This window comes from Montipora capricornis, chromosome 12, assembly GCF_036669925.1.
Source record: "Montipora capricornis isolate CH-2021 chromosome 12, ASM3666992v2, whole genome shotgun sequence".
Taxonomy (NCBI): Eukaryota; Metazoa; Cnidaria; class Anthozoa; order Scleractinia; family Acroporidae; genus Montipora; species Montipora capricornis.
Window position 1 is genome coordinate 1735463 of NC_090894.1, and position 25000 is coordinate 1760462.

The 25000-nt window shown below is 39.4% G+C and overlaps 2 protein-coding genes across 6 annotated transcripts in view; one reads left to right on the forward strand and one right to left on the reverse strand.

Moving 5' to 3' along the window:
* Positions 1-25000, reverse strand: part of LOC138026042 (cyclic GMP-AMP synthase-like receptor) — a 51077-nt gene that overhangs the window by 14600 nt on the left and 11477 nt on the right. The window contains exons 1-3 of one of the 5 annotated variants that reach the window (XM_068873220.1): positions 24869-25000; positions 18953-19168; positions 295-522 (exon numbers count right to left, since the gene is read on the reverse strand). The exon at positions 24869-25000 is cut by the window's right edge and continues 21 nt beyond it. In XM_068873220.1, the coding sequence (XP_068729321.1) occupies positions 295-522; positions 18953-19162 (438 nt within the window). In that variant the 5' untranslated portion in view covers positions 19163-19168; positions 24869-25000. The remainder of the gene's footprint in view (positions 1-294; positions 523-18952; positions 19169-24868) is intronic. The other 4 variants (XM_068873223.1, XM_068873222.1, XM_068873221.1 and 1 more) reach the window with 4 other exon arrangements.
* Positions 10169-14388, forward strand: LOC138027355 (uncharacterized). The gene is made up of 4 exons (XM_068874930.1): positions 10169-10318; positions 13646-13884; positions 14119-14134; positions 14227-14388. The coding sequence occupies exons 1-4, from the start codon at positions 10169-10171 to the stop codon at positions 14386-14388; spliced, it is 567 nt and encodes a 188-aa protein (XP_068731031.1).

Consider the following 25000-nt stretch of genomic DNA (forward strand, 5'->3'; position numbering starts at 1 on the left):
GATTGTTACAGTAACGGTTCCAAAATGTTATTTTCCAAGTGCTATTCGATGTGGAATATGCCAGTTTTTTGCTTGTTGCTTGAAAAAAAGAACAAATTAGTTTCAGGCAGAGAAAACGTTGTCTATTTCCCTAATTTTACCTTAATGTAAACACATTAATCAATTCCGTTTGTTGATTTTTCCATAAGCGAGTACCTCCCGTAAGCCTGCACCAAGGGTGGTCGCTTACGAGAGAGTTGACTGTAGTAGTATTATAGTAGCAGTAGTAGTAATAGTATACGAGGCTCGACATACCAATGACCGACGTATCGTCCGGTAAGCAATGTATAGTAACAGCAAAGTACCAATGACTGCTCCAAAAATAAACCACGCTTGTGCAGGGTTGACCAGGTTCCAGACGGGGTTTCTTAGAGGCAAAAATGGGAGCAACCATCGACAGAAAACCAGCCCAAATCTCACTGTATAGTACAGCATGATGCTGCCTTCAATTGTCGTTACGCCAAAAGGTGGCCTCGTAGTGCGCTGAAAAGACAATATTTAACCATTATCCTGTAAAATCGCGCGGAATATCTTACTTAGCCGACGAGGCCGTAGGCCGAGTTGGCTAAAATCAGGTGATATTCCACAAGACTGAGCAGGATAATTGTTTTGTTATTCAAAACATTGATGACAAAGCACAATTTTCTATGCTTAGTGCAAAAAAAAAAAGCCGGAAAACTACCTGACCGTGTTTTCTTTTCTTACATTGTTTACTTTCATTAAGTTTGTCCTTCAACAACTTGGAGTACTGATATCTATTGTCAAGCAACACATCCGGAATTACTTGGATGACATTTTTGGTCTGATCAAGGTTTGAATATTTGCTAGTTCGTTTATTTTTGTCATGTGCTATTGTGGTTTTGCTTTCTGTCAGTCATGGTCACTGCTGGCATACATTCTTACTTATCTAGCAAAACTAATATGAGCATCACAATGTTATATTCAGCATTAATCTAGGAATATGATAATTGCAATATTTGAGCAGGGAGCCGGCATGTTCTTCACTAACGACCCCCTCCGGCGGCGTGGCATTACAAAAAGAAATTGTGAAATCTATTAACAGAGAACGTGAATTCTAAGATAGTTAAAGGAAGAATAAAAACAGTTGATACATGTATTACCAATATTAAACTACAGATTAAATGTTTCATAACGAATTCTTAAGTCAGTTTTCAGTTTCACTTTCAAAATCAAGTAGCAGTGTCAGTTATGTTAATTAAACAGCAGAGTATGCAACCATAGGGCTTCTACATCCTTGAAATCACTGTAAGTTATTGTATGGCGAGTTTTCGGACGCCTTCTAAAATGTAGACTTCATTTACAATAATTTTGTTTTCACAGAAACCTTGTTATTGGGCACTTTTTAGGGGGTTATTAAGAGTGTAAGTGAAAGATCACTTGAATAAGGGTGCAGAAAACAAAATACATAAACTAGTAATAAGGATTCCTTCTGAAGGGAACCAAGTACAGCTGTATGGTAAGTTGAATTACTTACATTGGTAATGTTCTCAGCAATACTGGATTCTTAACTGTGCAATGCAGACAACTATTATTCTGTTGGCGGAGCAGATTGTTATTGCTTTTGGAGGAGAATTGAAGGTAATATTTTCGTGATTATGTACTGACCGACGTAACAGTAAAATTGAGCATTTCAAAGAGATCAGTTTATCAGACTGCAGACTGCAGACCGGGGGTAAAATGCAGACTGACGATAAAATGCAGAATGCAGACTACAGACCAGGAGCCAGTTGTTCAAACGTTGGATAGCGCTATCCAGCGGATAAACACTAGCAAAACCAATAGGGTTATCCGCAGTGGATAGTGAAAAATCCAGTTTGAACAACTGGGGCCAGGGGTAAAATGCAGACTGATGGTAAAATAAATATTAATCTAATAATAAACGAGTCACAAGGATCAAATAAAGAGTGTTTGAAAGACAACCCTGTTTTACATCTGTCAACATCTCACATTATCATGACTGCAGGTCGCTGCACCTTTTGGGAACTGCTATTACGAGTACATGGAAAATGCGATCGTTGAAATCATTTGTGCTTTGTATTTGCGCTTCCAGATGCATTGAAATGTTCAAAGTTATTTCTCACACCGGTACATTGAGCGATATCGATCGAAAAACCAACAATATTACTTGGAATACCCGACAGGTATCCAAGTACTAATAAACAATTATTGGATGAAGCTTTTGTGATATCAAGAATAATCAAGGTCGAGGTGAGGGTTATCACCCGAAGCCGAAGGCTGAGGATGATAACCCTTACCGAGAGATTGATTATTCTGGATATCACAAAAACCGAAGCTAATAATTGTTTTATTATACATTTAACGAAAAATAATGGTCACGACAGTGAGTGGAACTGGTAATTTATTTATCTACGTGTAAACATATACAAATCAGTGGCCCTTTTCCTCGGGTTCTCTAAGTTTTTTCTCTTTCAGGTAATCAGCAAACAGCTCCTTTGCCACCTTCGTCGACCTTTTTGTGTTTTGTGAGTCCTTGTCTTCAACTATTTTTTCGATGTCTTGCTCGGTCAACGAAGCAAAACTAGAAGTCATTTTTGCTTCTTCACTGACGGCAAGCAACACAAAGCGCACGAACTTGACATGATTACCCTTAGAAATCATGCACTGCGGTCATACATGACATGATAATCCGTGACCTTGAGTGACCTTGACATGAAAACTGTATAATCTTCCGGTATGACGTCACAGGCGCTGATTTCGAAAATTCACTGTAGGCTTTCGGCCAGTCACAAAAGAGTTAGAAAGTTGAATGTATAATAATCCCGGTTTTTTTTTTCGGTGCAACGAAATGCTCTAAGAATTTTATGTATGCCGAGCAATTAGGACACAGGGATTTCATTGGTTACGCTTTGCGTGATAACCCCTAGGGAGAGGTTGTAATTGAAAGTAGACACTGGGTTGCCTGTGGTACGTGCAGCGTTCCAGGCAATTTTTTGCAAGTCGGGGGTCATTATTAAGACCATTTGAGGGGTCACCCCAGAAGTCATACCAGCAGAGGCCCTTTGGCTCACACGTTCATACGACGAAACAGATCCTTTTCTGAGTTTAAAAACTTGGCTACCGGCCTATTAATTAATCATTTGTCAGAAAGAAGGAATTCATGTCATCTTTAGAAAAAACAGACACGCATTGCCTACGTGTGGTAGTGACGTTACACAGCGATTTATTCCATATTGTCAACTGAGCTGCCTGTTGTCTTCCAGGAGATTCAAGTTGTCTTTGCGTAATATGTAGCTCTAACAGTGCACGATATTGTTTTGGTATTGTATAGTGAATATAGTGAATCTTCCAACCGTAGCGAAGCATCATAATGATATTTGTAGGCGCACTTTTGAGAGTATTTGTAATGACAGCGGCTCGAAACGTAAGAAACTTTTGCCGCCCCTGCACGAATGTAAATAGAAGTTAATTAAGGCACACATGCACTTTGAACGAACCGAGGTGTAAGACCAACAGAGCCAAAAACAGTCTTATTATGGCCTCGTGCTCTCTGGCGAATAGGTTTTAGATACTAGCATTACTAGATTTTATCATTATTACTATATTACAATTCTTGTAAATTTTTATTATAGAATGTAGAATACGCGATGAGCTGCAATGTATTTTAATAAAGTATCTATCTATCTATCTATCTATCTATCTATCTATCTATCTATCTATCTATCTATCTATCTATCTATCTATATCGTTGTAGTGCCATGGCAGAAATCTTGGGTAAATAGCCCCCTGAGAAGACATGTGGTTACTAGCAAAGTACTGAACCCAGAAAGATTGAAGAAAATATAAGGGAATCGAGAAATATTGGCTTCTGGGCTGACATGTTGATCATCTTCAAGTTCCCTCACAACTTCTTTTCACCACAAATTTAAGCGTGTACTCTGAGTATCTGACAGCTTTGTAGTACAAAAGTTCACTGAAGTTATTCCCTCTCCAGCGGGGTTAGTATCTGGATGGGTGACCTAAAAATATACCCCTTCGTTTTACAGAAGCATTGGACCGAAAATTCTATTTTAAAGCTAACAAATGCGAACTAAGCAAAGTACAGATTTTGTTAGCTTGCTTTATGCAAAACAAATATTGATGCCAAAGTAAATAAATATTGATACACAGTTTTTAGGAAGAGCAGAAGGAAGCTCGATAGAGAATAAAATATTTTGCCATCAGCAATAAAATTTACAACATGAAAACAACATTAATTTTGAACCGCGAATATAAAAAGTTACGATCAGCGACAAACATTGTCGGAGAGTTTTGCTACGTTCGATTTTGTCTGCAAAAATAAATCGCAAAAGCGAAAGTGACATCGAATGGGTGACCCGAAAAACACTGACCCCCGGTCCATGGACCCCCCTACGGACCGGGTCCACGGACTGCCTTACGGACTGGTCCACGGACTATCTCTACGGACCCCCTCTACGGACCACCCCAAAAAACACAGAATTAAAAATAAATAACAACTTAACATTTGTTTATACCAGTTGTCTGGATAGACCACTCTTGCCGGTGAAATATCAGCCGTTACGCTCCGCAAATCAGACTAAGGCTCAGGTGTTGCCTTTTCCTTCGCTGTTGACCGGAGTGCTTCGAAACTAAGTTTTTCCGCCATTTTGTTCAGGACAGAAAGATCGCGAAGCCTGGGGCGAGTTCACAAACCCGCGTGAGAATGATCCAAACAAAATGGAGGAGGGAAAGAAAGAAAATACAAATAGAACTTACTTATTATCAATCTTTTTGGAAGGATTCCGGTCCACAGCGAAGGAAGGGACAGTGTGTGATTAATAGACTTTGTACCCGAGCCTGAGCCTTAGTCAGTTGAATTTCGCCGACACGAGTGACACGAGTGGTCTATCCAGACAACTGGTAGTTAAATCTTTAGTTTTTATTTATTTTCATTTCTATGTTGTTTTAGGGTGGTCCCTATAGGGGGTCCGTAAGGGTAGTCCGTGGACCGGTCCGTGAGGCAGTACGTGGACCGAGTCCGTAGAGGGATCCATGAACCGGGGGTCAGTGTTTTCGGGTCACCCACATCGAATTCAGCGGGCGCCGTGATCGGGAGTTAGGTATCATCGAGTTTGGATTCGAGTTCGAGTTCGAGTTCGAGTTGGACTTCGAGTTGGACTTCGAGTTGGACTTCGAGTTGCGCTTTGAGTTGGACTTCGAGTTGCGCTTCGAGTTAATAATTAAAACACAAGTATATAATTGATAATAATGCATAATTATTATTTATTATTAACGTTAATAAGCAAAGAGATGTATAAGCTGGGCGAAGAACAGGAATTCGGGGCAATATTGGGATTTTTAATTTTTTTTTTTTTCATGTGGTTTAAGTAATAAAATTGCTCACACATTAAAATATAGAGCAGGGATATAGGTTTTCAAAAATGTGTGGTACCTTTTGTCACTGCTAATGAATAATAACAAATTGTCCATATTTGGGGTCGTGGCCCATATATTTACTAATAGACGATTTCATATTATTCAGAATTAAAAATAATTTTAATTACCTCTCTACATTTCATTTCGCTCTACAAGACAATCATAGGCACTTGCAAAGTAGAAACGCAACGAAAGTGAACTACGATTGACATTTAAAACGAGCTGTCTTCTCACAGTCAATTTCTAAAACATTTGTTTTGGACAAAACATCAACTTTCAAAAGAACAAATTGTTTATTTCTCTACAAACTGATCTGTCACTGTAATCTAAACTGTAATCTAATCTGCTACGTAGACAATAGTTGCCGGTTTTTTCTACTTATAACCGAGGAAACTATAGGAGAAGTGACCCTCACTTTTTAACCGTAACTTTCATGTTGATTATTTTTTTGGGCGAGATCTGGGAAAGGTTTTGAAAGGCCCTTTTACATCAAAATTGGAAAACAGGTAACTGTCTTCTTTTTTTCTCCAGCTTCTCAGCATTCATGAATCTCGCCGCTCCTGCGGTATAGATTTCCCCTTCCGGACCCCGAGTACGGACCGCTCCGAAATTTCCAACTTTCCCAACGTTTCAAGCTTTTTGTTGCACCGCAAAACAAAGTAAAATATAAACATGTAACACAGATTCAAACAAGTAAGGATTCCGATCGCTCAATTTTGGAACAAAATGTCAAACGCCCACGTACTCCACATTTGCATTGGCTCTTTGCTGGGCTATAACTTGAAGAATACCAGACGTGGAAAGAGGATATCGAAAAAGGCAAAATGGGCAACTTTGAGTCCCCTGGTATTAAAGAGTGAGTTTATAGTACAATTTGAATTTTCGGAGAATTGAGAGGATTTCTATGGAAAATGTTGCTGGAGAGCAAGGTCTTTCTCTTCAACAACTTTTTCAATACAAATCTTCTGACTTTTTTTAAAATTCAAACCGTCATAAAAGTCATTCTTTAATGCAGGGGCCTCAAACTTGGCCATTTTGATATTTTTGACATGCTTTTTCCATTTCTGGCTTTCTTTAATTTATTGCTGGTTTTCACTCACGTGATCAACAGCCATATTTTTCAACGAAAACAAATGGAAGCGTTTGCATAATAATAGTGTTAAATTCCCGGAGGATTTGGTCGGCGCACCAACATGGCCGCCTTTTCTTTGTTTAGGGCACCAACATGGCGGTCGTGACGTTATGTGAAAACCGAGAATAGCCCACAATTTTATGAAAAGTAAGTCACGTGATGGTCTAGCTGTAAAGGGCCTGTTAAGATTTAAACAAAAATTGCTTTCAAAATAATACTGTAGAGAAAAAAAAAATGAACACGTTATTTGCGAGAGAAATAATCCATCGAGTTTGGACTCGAGTTCGAGTTCGAGTTGAAGATCGAGTTAGACTTCGAGTTGGATTTCGAGTTGGATTTCGTGTTGGATTTCGAGTTGGATTTCGAGTTGAAGATCGAGTTAGACTTCGATTTGAAATAAATTGACAAGAGGTGAAGGGGAAGATAGGCAAAGACCAAACAAACCAAATAAGCTTTTCTGGCTTTGCAGCCCGGCAGCAGTCAATTTTTCTTTTGTTTTTTCTTAAGTTTACTAAAGTTAAAGAAAAAGTTTTAAGAAATATATATTTACCAAAATATAGGTACAGTGTGACAAACAACCTGCCTTCTACTTAAACTAAAAGCTTAAAAATTAATTGTAACTATTAACATTGTTAATGTTCTCAAAGTCATTGAATCGCTTAATCTTGCGGTCTCGAGTACTGTCATCAAATGTAAACGAAAAATATAGCAACTGAGTCAATATCAACGAGTGGTAAGTAAATTGATACCATTTGCAAATTTCAATTCAAATTAAACAATTGATCCGGAATTAAATATTACAACAGAACGAGCCAACAGAAACAAAATATGTCTACATAAAAACATATTTAATACATGTGTAGAGAATTCTCTGTGCACGACCACAGTGTGGTAATATCATGACTTATTAAACCACTGGAGAAGTCATCAAACAATGTGCACATTGTACTTTCATTGTACTTCTAATGAATTGATAAAATACATGAATAGACTTGAATTAAGTTGAATTAACTTGTTAACCAAAACTGCAACAACACAAGGTACACATTAACTTAAGCCATCTTTAAGGGCCCATTAAGGGATTTCTAGACCTTTGCTAAGGGGGTGAACAATGACGCATGACCGCGCGCTGTGTTACGTGTATAGCCTACTAGCACGCGGCAGATGCCCAAAGATTTTCCTTTCAAGCACTTCTTTAAACTTGCCAAACACAACGAAACAATAGAAAACTATAGAAAAAAACTACCGGACTTATATTTGAACTCTCTTCTGAGACTCACAAGAAATTGACTCCAATGTAAGGAAATTTCTTGCGTTCAGTGTATGCAGAATAAACGCAAAAGCTTATAATACACGCGTACATCTATCGCGCAAATGGATCTTTTGAATTGAATTGCGCATGCGCGAACGCACGGACCTTTGGTTTTCAAAAACCGCTAAGTTCTAGGTGATTTATATTTCTGTATACCATTTGGCAAAGTTTCATTTCTACAGCTTGTATTGGGAATTCAACTATGCGTAGCCCATTGCAGAAACGTGTGAGCACTGGGGCGAATTTCTTATATTGATTAACATTTCAACTGAAACATTACTGAATGAAAAGCTACCCAACCAAGTCTAAAAGTTTTCAGCGGAAAATTGTCTAAATAGTAGCCGTGCAAAAGTTGCAAAATTCCATACAAAGGCTTATAATTGTGCGGCCTGTTTACTCTCTCCATACAAACTCTCTTTTTGGGGGGATATTTTGCCATTTTCCCCCTCTTTTATTCTTGGTAAAGACTCTCAAATTTAATTGCTTTTTATTTGAATATTTTAGTTTTACAAACAAACGAAAAATAACCATACTCTTTCCCGGTCCTCTAACGTTTCTGCAATGGGCTATGCATAGCTATATTCCCTAGGACGTTAGCGAGTTTGGGACATTGACACGTGGCACGTTCTCCTTCAACGGGAAAACGTATTTAAGTTAGGAGATATGATAACATTATTTCCTTCACAGATGTAACCCTAGGTTACGAGGTAGAGCTTCCCTATGAACTTGTAGAAGTTGTGGGAACAAGCCCGGTTGAAGCTGCACCATCGAGGGATGGAAGAAAGGCAGCCTTTGTGACATGCAGTGCATATTGGCATGGAAATATGCATTGCCCATCCTTGACATTTTCTGGCCGTTGTTACAGTACTCCCGTCTCATTTGTGTCATTATCAGAAGGTCGAAAGGTGGAGGCGGAATTTGGCCGTTAACTTTACGAGGTTGCTGACAGCCATAACACACTGATACACTAGCATGGCATTATCTCAAAATCTAAACCTACCACAGCCGCAGAACATTTCCTGTCATATCCTAACAACACACTGCCAACGACATGCAATTAATACCCATCGAAAAATTCTCTTCCATCCGAGACTGTATCCGTAAGGCCACAGAAGTTTTATTTTGAAATCCAAAAGGGCAGAACAATTGATCCCGATGGTCTGAACATCCACGAAGAATCAGACTGTTCCGTTCTATTCTATGTGATTAGTTTTTAATATAAGCTTATCCACACTGTGTTTCACTGTGTTTCCGGAACATATTACGAAAATATGCTTGAAATATGCTTATTGTACCTGAAGAAGCCTGGTTTGGCCAGCCGAAATATCGATATACCTTCAAAAAATTCAACCCACCTTGTGTCGCTTTTTGCTTTTATATTCCCCATTTTATATATGAAGCCCATTAGATCACTATTGTTTTAACATATATCAGCAGCATCATCGTTCCGGCCCGGAGAGGGGGGGGGGGGGGACTCCCATATGGAACAGACGGGCATGCTCGTCGCAAATTTTGAATTAAGCCCTAAAGGAGACCATCTGGGCGTGGCTCAAGCTTTTTGTGAACCCTGAAGGAGACCAATCTGGGCGTGGCTCAAGCTTTTTGTGAACCCTGAAGGAGACCATCTGGGCGTGGCTCAAGCTTTTTGTGAACCCTGAAGGAGACCATCTGGGCGTGGCTCAAGCTTTTTGTGAACCCTGAAGGAGACCATCTGGGCGTGGCTCAAGCTTTTTGTGAACCCTGAAGGAGACCAATCTGGGCGTGGCTTAAGCAGATTTTGACCCCTAAAAACAAGTTAAAAAGAAAATTTGAATTTCTGTTTTGTTGAATGCTGTGTTTATTTGCGGATCCTGAAACGAGACCTTAAAATATTCGCGCTTTGCCCAGAACACCCTAAGCGAGACCAAAATCCAAAATTTACACCCCTAAGCGAGACGACGAGCATCCCCGTCCATCCGAGCGTTCCGGTTGCTCACTGTAATTTCAGACCGTTTTGCCTACCCGTCAAGCTGCAGGTCTGTGCTGTGCAACTCGGACTTACGCATAAGCAATTAAGCCACTTCCTTCAGTCTCTTCTAAATTACCCTTTTGATCCATGATGAAAAGAAGACTTACGTTGTATCGCCACACGCCTCCTCTGGCGACGAAGTTATCTCTATTGTTGCTGTTGTTTCCTCGCTGAAAACGGGCATGTTTCAGCGTTAATTTGCATTCGAAAATAAAGTCTTCATAAACTAAATTAAACCTACCGTTCCATTGCCAATTCCACGATGGCCAGCAACAAGACCAACCAGGCTGATGACGAGACCTCGTATCATACCACGTGGGGACCTCGTATCAAACCCGCTTATGCCTTGAAAACACGTGTAACACAAGACGACCACTTGGACAGCGTCACAGTCACGCATCACGCATCACGCGTAACGCCACTCGACTTCCTTTAACAGAGATCGTTTTTTGTAATTAGTATATAATTCCCTCTTCCTCGATTTTTTTTTTGTTATTTTTATATTTTTATGACATATCTAACTCGATCTTCAACTCGAAGTCCAACTCGAAGTCTAACTGGAACTGTAACTCGAACTCGAACTCGAATGCAAACTCGATGGTTCGGGATTCCCGTTATTTGCAGGCTTTGGTCGTTCCGTATTGATTACGGGGCCTAGGACCGTACTGAAGACCTCGAGCACCTAAGCCTCAAAATATTTCCTTACAATGCTAGGCCAAAGTTGAGTTGCAAGGTATCTTTATGTGCCACTTGCACTTTCTTAACAGAAATGGACACTGCTTTGATTCAAATCCTTTCTCTTCGTGAGAGATCGTTGGTTAGCATCATGGATCATGGTTAGCATTTACATTTCAAGGAAAAATATTCCATGTCATACTATCGTTGGTTTGTGCTCTCCCATAAGCACAAGCGGTCCTTCGAAAAATGTAAGTATCTCAGCGGGCTCTGGTTTTGCGGGACATACCCTACCCTACCCCTCTATTTCTTTTTGGGAGGAGGGGAGTTTATTTTTATAGTCAACTTTAACTCGAACTCCAACTCGAAGCGCAACTCGAAGTCCAACTCGAAGTCCAACTCGAAGGCCAACTCGAAGGCCAACTCGAACTCCCTCGAACTCGAACTCGAATCCAAACTCGATGGTTCGGGATTCCCGCCGTGATCAAGTTACCGCGGTATGTTTACTCGCGAAACAGTGAAGCATCTGTGTCAAATGATGGCAAGATACCGGGTTTTTGTTTTTGTTAGTTTTCTTTTTTTTTTCAAGTGTTACAAAGTTTGACAATAAATGTGCGAATTTAACACAAAGATCACAATCACCCAACGCTTGAGGTTGACCATTGTTTCTGCTAAGTCAAAAATTTACTCTCCAAGACGAGGTTATTTATCACCAAGTAATTCCATCGTTTTCGGAATAGCAGCTACTTTATTTATTATTCATCAGCGTCACAATTTTTTGCCGATTTTGGCGCTCATTTTGTTGAAACTCAAGCACGCTTCCAACAGACCTTTTTATTTTCATGACTTATGCGCTGCTTACAGTTCATTACAACAAAAATTCTCCCTTATCATATTTCAACACACGTATGAAAATTTGTTATGCTCCAAAATTACGCAACATGGCAAAATTTCACAAAACATGGAAATCTCACAAAAATCTTTTCCAGCGAAACAATTATTGAAACTATTAGAGGCAAAAAACGCTTCCTATTTCAATTGCGTGCGCACAATCGGTGTCACAGAGCATATGCAATTAAATAAATTTCTGACAGTTCACATCAAACCCTTTTCGAAAGATAATAAAGCACAATGCGGACAACAAGCTTTCATTCAAATAATTTTTCACTGTCAAATTTTCATTTTTTTTCTTTTTTTGAACCTTTGCAGAGCTGAGTACAAAATAAATATTGCTTGCCAGACAACATAGATGCGACTTCAGTAAACACACTGAGACAGACAACAGACTCTTTGTTGAACCCATAAGTTACCAGAGAAATTTCCATTTGGTTTCAATGTTGTACATAAGATCACATAAAACCACCTTGGCGAAATATTAGAAGTACAGCTCACTTTGATTTCGGCTCGACGGGCGAAAGATTGCTGTCGAAGTCCACTACTCGTCGCTTTTAAGATTCCAGATCTTTATGTTTCACCGCCTGTCTTGCCGTTCCATTCTTGAGCTCCATATGAGTATATTTTGTATAAAGATGCACTAAAACGCCACGCGCGTTACAATGACTTTCGATGCCATTGCAGGTTAATTAAATGTCCTCCTGTGTGCACCAGAGAAATCTACGCATTACCCCAGCCCCCTCAAACCTGACAAAATATGCAGAGAAGACTCTATGCACAAAGACACCGCTTAGCAGGGGAGTGACAGGCAAGACTTTTACCGACACGGAAAGAAATAAAAAAAGAAACTAAAAATAAAAACAAAAACACGAAATGAAACCCTGATTCCGACTGGGTTTGGCAACCCAGTACATCTTCCAGATGCAAAACAAACGAACTTGTTAAATAAAGGATAAACATGCGAATGAAAGGATCCTAATAAGAATTTTTTAAATCTCAGTGATACTGGCTTAAACCGACTGAAACGTTAAATTGTTGCAAAATCTACGTTATCTCTGTCTTTGTTAATTGGTATTGTAGCCACGGGTGTCAAAATAAATTGTTCGGTGATGATTTCTTTGTCTAAAAGCAACTCAATTAACGAAACCATATTTTTCCAACAACAACAAGGATTCAAACAGCTTCAATTCTTACAGAGTTCGATGAAAATCCGGATTTATAATATGCGGTGCAACCAAAGCGATGGGAGCTGTGTTGGGGTTTCAGTGTGAAAGTACAAACCGGTGCGACTGGACACTCTTTGTTTTATCCTTATGACTCGTTTTTCATTATCAATAGTTTATTTTACCCGCAGTTTGCATTTTACCCCTGGTCTGCAGTCTTCGTTTTACACTGACTGCAAATTAATTGCGTTTCTGATTGGACAGTGATGAATGCATAGATAGGTTAAATTACAGAGTGCAATGGACATTATAGAGTGCTATGGAAACAGCAATTGTATCATTTTGTTGAGTATATAATAAATAACGTATAATTATACTTGCTCGCGCATTTTGTGATTTATGGCCACTGGTGATGTTTTGGTAGTTCTCAAATTCAAGAGCCGTACTTTTGAGAACTTTCAAAACGTTCCTCCATTCCCGTCCCCATCGCCCTTTTCGTTTCTCTTAGCCGGCGGGGCCTTGGCACGAGAAACGAAGGGCTTTAGAGACAGGATTTTGGATTTTCCGGTCCAAGATTCTGGGACTTCCCGTCCTCATGTATGTAGTCGTGATGTTTCTATACACTGTCTGTGACTGTCATAGCGTCGTCGAGGCAGAATTCGAGGAATCCTTGTGTCGGGCCTTAAAGGAGTCTCAATTTGGAAAATGTTTCCCTGCGTATACAACAGAAAGAGCTATCGTGATTGATAAGTACATCTCATTGCAGAGTGGCAAGTATTTAACACTTGTGTTTATTTCTTTCCAGTTACTTCACACTCTAAAATGATGAATTTTGAATTAAAAAGGCCTTTCCAGTTTTTAGTTCGTCTGTTCTTAAACTTAGGAAAAATAAGTTAGTTTCAAATTTAAAAAATGCTGCAAATAAACATAACATGGTAAAAAGTCCTAATTAATAGGAGACAGAACACTTGGCTAGTTACAAGACGCGGCCATGAAGTTGAAATTAGGACCCGTCTAGGCCAGAGTGGAGGGCTTGTAACTTAAACCTCGTGATTAGAAAATACAGCCCTTTATCATTCGGCCACAAACTGAATCTATTTAATTATTTTTATTTTTTTTTTTTCAACAGGTACATTCTTCGTTACGAGAACTTGTTACGCCGGGTTAACTGCAAAGTGATCGTCTCTTACTGGGATTGGAGCTTATTCTCAATGACTCCATGGAGAACGGACAGACAGAGAATAATGTAGGAAGACTGGGGTGTAACATTTTCATAACATAGATTGATTCCATGAGAAAAAAATGAAACGCCATAACTCCTAGCTTCTGAATATTTCAAAGTAGTCCTTTACCTAGTAGGTAAACAAGGCGAAATTCAAATATTCTTTCAACCCCCGTAACCCAACCTATAACGTATTCCAGTTGAATATCAGCTCCAAGTTGACCATCACCTTAGTGTTTCATTTGCCTATCGACCCAGCCCAACAGTTTCTCAAGTAAACCATATTTGGTATTTTACAATAATAAATGTGTTAATTTCTTCCCGTAAGGTTTATCTCCTGACATTATAGCTTTCTACTTGGCTCAGCTTCGCCCCGGCTCCGCTTCTGGTTTCCATACATTCGAGCTCAATCTACGGGTAAAACTCCATGATACAGGTCACTGTAGAGTAGGAGGAGATATGTCTACGCACACCTCAGCTAACGCTCCCGAATTCTTCCTTCGTCATGCCTTCATCGACAAGATATGAACGGATTGGCAAGAGTATACAGTAATGATCACATGACGTTTCCAAAACACGGCAAGTAATATGACAAGAACAAGGTACCGTCCGGCAGACTTTATCAACAGCGTAAACCTTCCAAATCTGAGCACCTGAGTCCGAAGAACCTACGTTTTATTCCAGGTCCCTACGTACTCTGTATACAGGAAAATTATTGAGCGTTTGGACGGAATGACCCATCAACAGATTCTCGCTGTCCCTCGTTGCTCGTTTGCTCCTCTTAATAATTGCCAAATTAGATTTTTTTAATATCAATCGTCAAGACGACGTGAAGCTAGACAGAAACTGTGCCGAGGACTGGAGCCGCAGAATGAGCTAAGGGGCAATGCTTGTCTTTCTGGAATAAACTGAGATCTTGGATTAAGTCTTAATTCCCTTCCATTGAACAACTGAAAAAAAACGATCGGTACTCAGAAGGAAGAAAAACTCTATGCGTGAAAGACGGATAGCGAAAAATAAGAAATAGAAAGGGACTTTCTTTATGCTTTGAACTTTTAAGAAGAATAAGAATAGCTGAATTAGTTTCAATTCATTTTCGTTTCGGAATATTCAAAAGTCTCTATCTTCTTAATGATTAAGTTAAGGACGTTCCCGCCCATTGCTACTGCGCATCCTTACAGCGCACACAAATTCACATGCCACTTCATGCATCGAGCGCGCGCGCTAAGTACTAAAATGAACAATGATAGGGCAGATGGCCATTGCCATAGCTTTGCTTGGATTTAACGATCTTGGATTTTCGGTGACCCCTACTTTTCTTTTCAGAAACAGATTTTATTTACAATTACCTCCACATTGTCCAAAACTGAACAAAAAATCAATGTGGGAACTTAAAAAAAATTCAAGATTTCTGTCCTCGAGACATGGAATCCTGCCATCTTGCAGCTGCAAGGAGCATGAAACTATGGTCGATAAATGCGAACTTGTTCTTTAAGGAACTTCAACAGTTATTTAAATTCACTTGATGGGTCTACTTAAACAAAGTTTGGTAGAGACCATTTCACTGTAATTGTAATTGCAATATTTTTAGGCTTACAGACACTGTGGCCTTATCCGCTAAAGAAGCCGGATTTTTTCAGATTTAGGGTGTTCTTCCGAGCATGTTCTCTCCAAAACGAAGTCGGTGACCACCATTTTTTTTTTACATTTCTGACATCACTAACTCATCATCTTTCAATCATGGTAAAATTTGCAGAAAAAAATCAATGTAAGAAAATTTTCGCGCGAACGTCCTTAAGAAAGCAAAACTCATACATGTATTAGGTTTAAACATTTTGAGCCACGAGCATACAAATTAGTACATTAAAATTATGTGTTTAAGATATACACAGGTGAGTCAGTCCGAACAGTTTTCCAACGTCATGATGAAGATATTACCTTTATCTCTTGAAGGGTGGCAAGATTAGAAGGGCCTTGCTTTATTTACTTTAATAAAATAAAAAGGAATGGTGCGTGTTGTTGCTATCTTCTTTCATCTGCTGACACATGCCCCGGATATAGCTATTAACTGCGATCACAAAACGTCCATGCTGCGTGTGAAACGCGTGGTCGGTGCACCTGTATGCATGTTTTTTGACATTACAGGTTAGAATTGGAAAGTAAATTGTACCACAGATAAAAAAAAATTGGAAGAAATGAATAAATCTCCTTTATTTAACCAAAGCCTTTTGCTGCAATACTCCCAAGTGATTCCTCTTCCTTAGCGCTTCATAATTCCCGTAGGTTGGCTGGTAATATTTTGTGTCATGCATGCTGGCTCAGAAATTTATCGAATGGGTTGGGAAAAACCGCCTTAAATTCATAAATATTTGAAACCTTTCCATTATTCATCTTGTTTATTGCATTCAATTGCCACTGTGCTTTCTCCCTATGTGCCGTGCAATATACCACTTGTCACTTGTATTTTCTTTGTGTAAATGTACCTCGTCATCAAAGACTAGTGTTAATAGAAATAAAAGCTACCAGTGTGATAATCCATCTGGATATACCCCGCGAAAACCTTGCATAACAATATAATACTACCTTTGGATTACACTTAAGGAGGCTAGAAAGGGCTTTCCAATTCTAAGGTAACAACTATAAGGGTTTTCATTAGAGAAAGATTTTCACACCCGCCTGTCGATCCTTTCAGTGGGGTAGGGTTTCGATGTCTGGTCTCCAGGACCAAAATGTTGCAATAGTAACGGTAGAAGGCTGCTCAATGACTCAGTTCACCTACGCGAGACGGGTCACTTCCGGTGACCGTACTTGTCACTTACGTTGTCCTTGCTTGAAGTCCCCACTAACAACTGAACTACGGATGTCAGATTTCCAGTATTTTCATTGCCTCGCCGGACACAGGCTATCAGTTCATATACATGCTATACATCCAAATATGGTCATAGCGCGCGCAATGTTCGTCGTGCGTACTCAACAGATACCCTGCGATGTACGTAATTTTGTGTGTCGCGAAGAAAAATGGTAGCTTTTCCAGCTTTTTCTCCAATAAACGAAGAAAATTGTGCTTTTCATCAATGTGTTGAGTAATAAAACTATTATCCTGCTCAATCTTGCGGAATATCGTATCAGGCGATTTTTTTCGTTCGATGTTAAATATCCAGCGCGCGCCCTTGTAGAATAATTGTTAAATAGTCTATAGCCAATATAAGCCATTCCGGAATTGCGCAGGGAACTGGGGCGAGTTTCAAATTTGAACCAATCGATAAATTGACACCTCATAAAAGAGAAGGATATATGGTTTTGGGGAACGCAGCCCCAAACTTTAGAGATGTTTGTATGGATTTTTAAGTATGTTTTACAGTCTGTAACCTGCATATTGAAAAAAAAAGCTATTTTTAGTACAGACAGAGAATTTGGTTTCTTTTTTGTATCAGATTATTAACTTCGTGTTTATGTTTTATTTAAGATTGCTTACTATAGTTTTGAGGGAGTAAAGCAGCCAAACTTGTAACAATATTTTTAAAATGTTCCAAGCCGTCTTTTTGTACTTAGCCACTGTTGTCTAATGTATGTAGTAACCATCAAAAGCGACATTTGAAGAGTACAAACTCTAATGAATAGCTAAAATGAATGACCGCGTGTTGAAGAGAAGACTGGGCACTAGTAGTTTTGATGGCGAATTTCTCAAAATCTGTCCGTATAACCCTACCTCAAAAACTTCAGGAATGAAAAATTGACTTTGATTAAATATTCATGCAAGATAAAATAAAAATCTGTACCACAGATGTTTTTGCAAACCAGAAAAATGTGAATTTTTTGCCTCTTTGAAAAATATATAGATCAAAATCCGTCTTACTGATTGTTTTCAAAATTTCGGCTCTGGACTCCTTTTACTTCCACAAATTAATTGCTAAAGTTTCATCATAAGTTGTACGGTAGGTTTGTGATAAATGTGGGGTCAAAAAGCAGGTTTTACAACCTTCGACGGGAATCAAGAGCGCATGCTATTTATTCACGCGCGCTCCTGGGTAGTCACTGCAAGCCCTGGTTAGGGTCCTGATGTTGTTGCCCTTAACAGAAACTAATTCATCCCTCTACGCGTGTGTATCAATGGCCCAATTTATACTAGAGAAGGATAATCCGTCTGGACGAACTTGGGCAAGAATTTTTTAGTTCGTCTGATAATCCGTCCGTGTATAAGTACGGGCAACAGACGGATTATCCGTCAAGACGAACTATCTGTTTAGTTCGTCTTGCAATTGGCAGACGACCTAAGGTGGATAATCCGTCTGTGTGTATAAATGCACTGACAGACGAACTTAGATGCCGGAATGAACACCTCGTTACAGAAAGCCAGCGGTCTCTTAGCAGTAGGATACAAAATGTGTTCGCATAAACGAAGTACCTGAACGGCACGGAACGGAAGATGGCAACGGAACAAAGATGCATAATCCGTCAAGTACAAACGGGACGAACTATAAGACGAACTAATACTGTGCTTTACAGTTCGTCCCGTGTTTATACTGGACGGATTAAACGACCAGACGGATAATTCGTCCAGACGGATTATCCGTCTCTAGTATAAATTGGGCCAATAGTAACCAGAGAAAAGTTTTCAAAAATTGACAAAAGAGACGGGAGGGGTGGGGGGAGGGGGGAAGATTGGACTTAAATGGACTTCCAATAATAATGATATCTTATCGATATAGCGCCATCTCCGTAGAAGTCCAAGCGCGCTTTATAGGAAGTGTTACAATAAAAATTATTACAATGATGTTTAAAATGTTGCAATAGATGTTTAAAAATATCTCAAGAAGTGCTTGAAATATAAAAATTGGTATCCGAAATATTAACTCAAAAGGGCTAAAAACAATCTAAAATATGAAAGGACTAATTTTGATAAAAATGCTTTCCTAAAAAGATAAGTATTATGGGATACGAAATATACTATTTCACTTATGAAGTCCCCTTTGCAGACGATGTTTGGGTGTTACGCAGTCTTCAGTTTCCCGTTGGCGAGAAAGCGTTGGCTCACGACCCAAACCAAAATGCATTATTGTCACTCTAACTTAGTATTCGAGGCTCAACATACCGATTGCCGACGTAACATCAAGTAAGCAATGTACACAATCAGCAAAGGAACAACAGTTCCAATAATTAACAACGCTGGTCCGGGGTTACCCAATTGCCAGATAGGGTTGTATGCAATTCGCAAACCTGCAGAGACAATTAGCCAAATCTTGATTAGGTAGTGCATCATCATGAGTCCTTTAACTATCTTGGCGCGAAAAGCTGGCCTCATAGTGCACTGAAAAAAAGGACATATAGTGGGAATTAGTGGTGTGGTGTGAAGTGGAAGGGAGTTCCAAAATTTTCTGCTGAATCACTCGGCTTTGATTAGAAAACCAAGCGCCAATTTGTTTATTTTCTGTGATGTCAAATTATCACGGTAATATAACATGGTATAACTGACATTGAGGGTGCCAAATGAGCTAAAACTATATATTAACTTTAATTGGGATTACTTAATACTTTAGCTCATTTGGCACCTTCATGTCAGTTATGTCATGTTATATAACAATTTCCACGAGCAGTTGATCATTTCTGTGATGTCAAAATATCACCAATATTGATATTTGAAAATTTATTTTCAAAGAAAACGTATAACATGAGGGTTCCCAATGAACCAAATCTATTAAGCTAATGCGGTTGAAATGTTGAACAATTCCCATTAAAAATGGGCATTTCTTCAAAAGATGGTTGCTATGAAAGGTCAACTAAGTCATTTGACCATTGTGCGCAATACCACACCAAACGAGCGTGATCTGGGTTTGAAGTTTTGTTGTGCGTGGTGACTCAGCGTAGAGACGGGAACTGATCGATCTCGCTTCCTAAAAGAAGTCTGCCTGAGGACATCATCAAGTCTAATGAAGGTGGAACTCTAAAGATTTGCTAGTAAGCGTCGTCTATTTACCGTACATGGAACGGCCAAAGATATAACTGGTCGATATTTATACTTGTTAAGCGTTTGCACTGTAGCGATAAAGTTGTGCTGGAACTGGAATATAACGGGCATTCTCAGTGATAGTAGCGATATTTGGCTCGCAATTGACCTTGGACAAAGCATTTATTATTTTTATATTATTTTTTTTGCTTTTTTTTTTTTTTTTTTTTTTTTGTAATTCGGGGTGGATAGGTTTCCCACTCGATCCAATTCAGCTGCATCGGGCAGGGTCTCCTGAAAATTTGAAGTAGGAGGAGAATGGCTTGTAGCTCTGAGCATTCAGTACTTATAACTGCGAAGCACTTTATTAAGACCAGAGCATCATCTACCCACTACAGCGGAAATGAACCTGCACACCATAACCATTAACAAGCATAGAGTTTGGATTCCCCAATAAGAAGACATTTTTAAATGATATACACATCATGTATAGTTACACGAGGTATAAACCGCTGATCATAATTGAGTCAATGATAAGGACATAAATATCGCTCGGGTCTCTGCTTCATTTTAGAGTTTTCAGTCATATTTCCATTGTCGTTAGCTTGGAAATGTGATGAAAAGGTATTAAAAGCGATAAAACTTTAAGATTGTTTCCTCCATGCAAATTCTCAAGAGTAGCCAGCGGGGCGATTTTCGCCGGTTGTAAGAAATTGTTTTGAGATACGATCCGACGGCCGATCCGATACCATGATACCATGATTTGCTGACAATCGACAACCGACAACCATAGGAAAATTTTAGTAATTACATAGTTAGAAGAGCTTTTCTAATCTCAGAACTAGAAAATAGATCTTTAGAATAGAAAACCCCTTTGCCGGGGATTTCCTCTTGAACTTTGGAAAAGGCCTGGGAACTATAATCTTGGACAACATAAAAAGGACCCCCCTCCCTCCCCAAAGCAAGGATGAAGGCACGCGGAGAGCAAAAGCTCGCTATTTTGTCATCGTAGAAGTAGGGGGGAGGGGAGGGTGGTCGAAATGTATCATATATTTTGTCCATGATTAACCCTTTGGCTACCAGGGATTTGGCCGAAAAACACGTTTTGAAGCTAGTTGAGGGGTTTTTTGGTCACTGTCGTGCTGTTTAAGAGCTAAATCTCCCTACAAGCCCGTTCCCAGGTTGTACACTCCGCGGCCTTTTCAACCAGGTGCAAAATAAGCGCTTGCAAAGTTCGGGCATGCGCAGAAAACAAAATTTCGACATAGCACACGAAGTAGCACAACACTTTCGACTTTCACTTTTCGCTTTCTCTCCTTCCCTCTCTTTTCGCTTTCTTTGCCTCATTTTTTTTTTTAACTTGCTGGGCATTTGGTAGGCTTTATTTTGGTGGGAAGAGTTTCTGAGAAACCTTTCATCATCTTAGAATTAGGTGCTCAGAAAGGTAGGTGGGTAATGGAGCAAGCTTTTCATGGAGATTTTCAGGTCAGTGTTACATGTTTTTTTTGGCCGTTTCTCCAGTTTCCTTGACTCAATTGTGCTCATTCTGGTATAGTTTGAAAGATCTCTTCTCCCTGCACAAGTTAGTGAACAAAGCTGTTCCTGACCGTTAAAAGTGATGACGTCACAAGGGGTAGATGGGACCGTGGATAAAGGTGGACGTATTTGGCCAGATAGTAATCAAAGGGTTAAAGCCCCTGGAACTAGGTTGATGTAAATTTTGCATTAAGATGGATCGCTCACGAATTAGTTGAGGCAATTTGTTCTTTATAACCCTACTTAAACAGAAACCCGTTTTTATTTTATATCTGTCGAACTATTTCAATTTAACTGTCATGAATAAAACCCTGAAAAACGATGCCACGTACTGCCATTACTATAAATACATAATTGAGCAAGCTCCTTCAGTCCGTATTGTGAATGTTTTGGTCACCTTCTCTCTTAAGATTATGGATCTCGCCTTCGGCTGTGTCCATAAACGTAAGAAGAAAGAACTCAAGCAATATTTCAGTACAGACATCACGGCTGTTGTACAGCATTTATCATTACCGCACATTTCTATGGTCAGCCGCCGCCCCAGTAAACACTTAATGCTCAAAAGAACACAAAAAAAGCTTTTGAATCGATTTTATATCACAGTCTCCTGTCTCGTGTCCAGTGTCACGTATGTTTTAATGAGGGCATAACTGAAAGAAATGCGTGTCTAGTTGCGTAAACCAATGATAATTTAGAAAACGCATATCATAACAAACAAAAAAACTGCAAGATTAGGTCAGAAAATTTTAAAAAAATGAGCTTTTTATCGGACGTTTCAGCAATTAAGCAACGAAATGAATTACGATCAAAATATCTTGGGATTTCGGGACTCTTTGTTCATGAAGACTTTTGATGGATAGCGTTTTCAGTCTGAGCTATTACTAGCCGGCATTCTATTTCCTCTTCAAGGATACAACCGATATGAAGATATGAAGATATGATAATGAGCGTTTCGGGAGGAGGCTTGTTTGTGAGGACCTGATCAATCTACTCTCTTGTCGCGATCTTTGCTTCTTCGTCGCTATTTTTTATTCCTACTAAATGTCCGTTATGTCTTTGGGCTAAAATAGTCAGCCAACAACCAAAAACCGCGCCGGTAGAGCCCTCCGAATATCCATTCTACCTTCGTCAAACATGGTTATCTGTTACAATTGAGTTCATCTGTGTGGCTAAGGCTTTTGTTGGGATTATGCAACAAGATTTCCGCACAGGTCCCTACTTCATTATGCATACACTCCTTTGTTTCAAGAAAACAATAGCGATAACAATAGACGTCCTTTGGAACTGTGGCGCTTTGTTCTTTCTTTTTAGAGGTTTTTTTTCTAAGTCCATATGGACTTAAAAAAAGTATCTGGAACTTCTGTATGAAATACGGAAAATCGAACAGTTTTTCCCGCAATTTCGGCACTTTTCCTGCAATTTTACCCATTTTTCACTTTTAGAATAAGCGCAAGAAGTGAAGTTTGAAGCAATCGTTGTAATAGGGTTCAGATTCGCAAACATAACAAACAAACCAAATAAAAGTACTGTCATAAGAAATTTAATGGCTACCTGCTCTTTTCATCGTGAAATTGTTCTTCCTGTCTGCTTAAAAATTCGCCGAGACACTGCAAAGTGTATATTTTCTTCCTTTCCTGTATTTGGGATCACGAACGGTGCATTTAGAGGGATTTTGCGATTTATCGCTCTTTGTAGAGATCGGCAATATGCTCAATGATACTTCCAAGTAAATAGCTTTGGTAGAGATCCATGAATGTTCCCGTACGAGGCATACTTCGTTTCACTCCCCATCATGTCTTTTCAATGCCCTGCTGTGGGCTCGTTTGTCTGGGTCGACGAAGTTTAGGCGATGGTTAACTGCGGTGAGATGATGTTAGCCCTTGTCTTGTAGGCAGTTGTAAACTTTCCGGCCACAGGTAGCTAGGGCTAATATTTTTTCAAGGAAAGTTTACGGTCAGAAATATGTGTTCTGGCGGATTGAAGGCTATCCATTGCAGTTTTTTCTTAAGCATCGCGAAACAGATCCATCTCCCGATGCGGCACTTTGTCTTTGCCAACTGACTGCGTTTTCACACAGGTTTTGGACACGGAAGACGAAAGTAAATTGTTTTCTTTGCACCACTCTATGCACAACTCTGGAAAGGCTATAAAGCAGGGACAATTTCCAAATGATCAAATCTCCCATTGCTGTGACCCTTTTACTTCGATAGCCATCTTGATTATTACGAAGACAAAAGTTTGCTTCAAAAGAAGGGAAATATGAAACGATTTTAATTGCAATGAACTCGTGCGTGAAAGTTTCCCATGAAAGATGCACCAATCAGACTTCCACGCAGTGAACTTATAAGTGTGCCGCACGCACGGGGCATGAAGGAAAAGCAGGTCGCAGTTCACAGCAATACTGGAAAACCTAAAATTATCACAGGGACTAACCTTAAGCCTAAACAGTGCCTTTAGTCGTAATTAGGGTTACGGTTAGCATTATTAAAGGGATGGGTTGTTTCAAGAGTAGTAAAACAGGGATCTCTTAACGGTAACCTACAAGTGTAAGTTCGATTGTAGGTGCTCGGCGCGGCACGTGTATATAATTACGTATCATTGTTATGTAAATAGTCAGCCAAAATTCAAAATAAATATCATTTTCAAGGTGTGAATTAGCAACTTGACACGTTAGCTCAGTGGTGAAGAACAAGGACAAGTAATCCAGAGGTTTACAGTGGGTCGGAGTTCAAGGCAAGCTGCGAGTGACATATCACGGGATAAAATGGCAGAAAAAGCCGAGCGGGATCTGGAAATAAGAACAAGACGAAGGGATAGAAAGGGGAAAGCTGGGACAAAACGAGTAACGGTGTGGGCGATGAAGGGAAAGAAGAGAGAGAGAGGGAGGGAGAGAAAAATGAGATCCGTTTTTATTCATCCCGTAAGTACAAATTACCCATGTATATATTCGGTTCTCTTGGGTATACGTATTGTTCTACAAAACAATAGCGCGAATGAATAATTAATTTATTCTGCATGCATAATGAAGTAGGGACCCTGTACGGAAATCATTCCGATTATGCTTGTAGTAATTGCTAAAAGTGGAAAGAAATATATTGGTTAACGAAAACGGAAGGTGTAACGAATAACACTGTCTAACGCAACATGTAATAATAAGGACTTTTTAACTGATTCTTAGAACGATTAGTGACACTTTCTTTTGTCTATCTAGCGCAACGTGGAAATAAACTAAATATTTCAGAGTCACTATGGTGTAACAACAGTTACTACATGTATAACGGCAATAACGAGTTCATGAACTGATCGTAAGAACAATTAGTGACAGTCACATTGTGTAACGCAACGTGTAATAGGCTATTTCGTCTAACATGAATCGACTGCATTCGATCGATTGAAAAGTAAAGCTGCAAGTGACATAAATGCACACTGTCGGCCTCCAGAATGCTCACTGAAAGCTTCATGACCTTGATGAATGCTTCCTCGAATAGAAGTAATCATAACAGATCAGCGAAAAGTGCCAAAACTCACCTGTAAGCAGCGAAACCTTGACTCTGATCAACTGTATTTATAACTTGCTGCGAGCACATGCGATTTTCCGCTGAGCGAGCACGATTTTCCGCTGAGCAAGCACATGTCACTTTTTCTTATAAGACAGCTGCT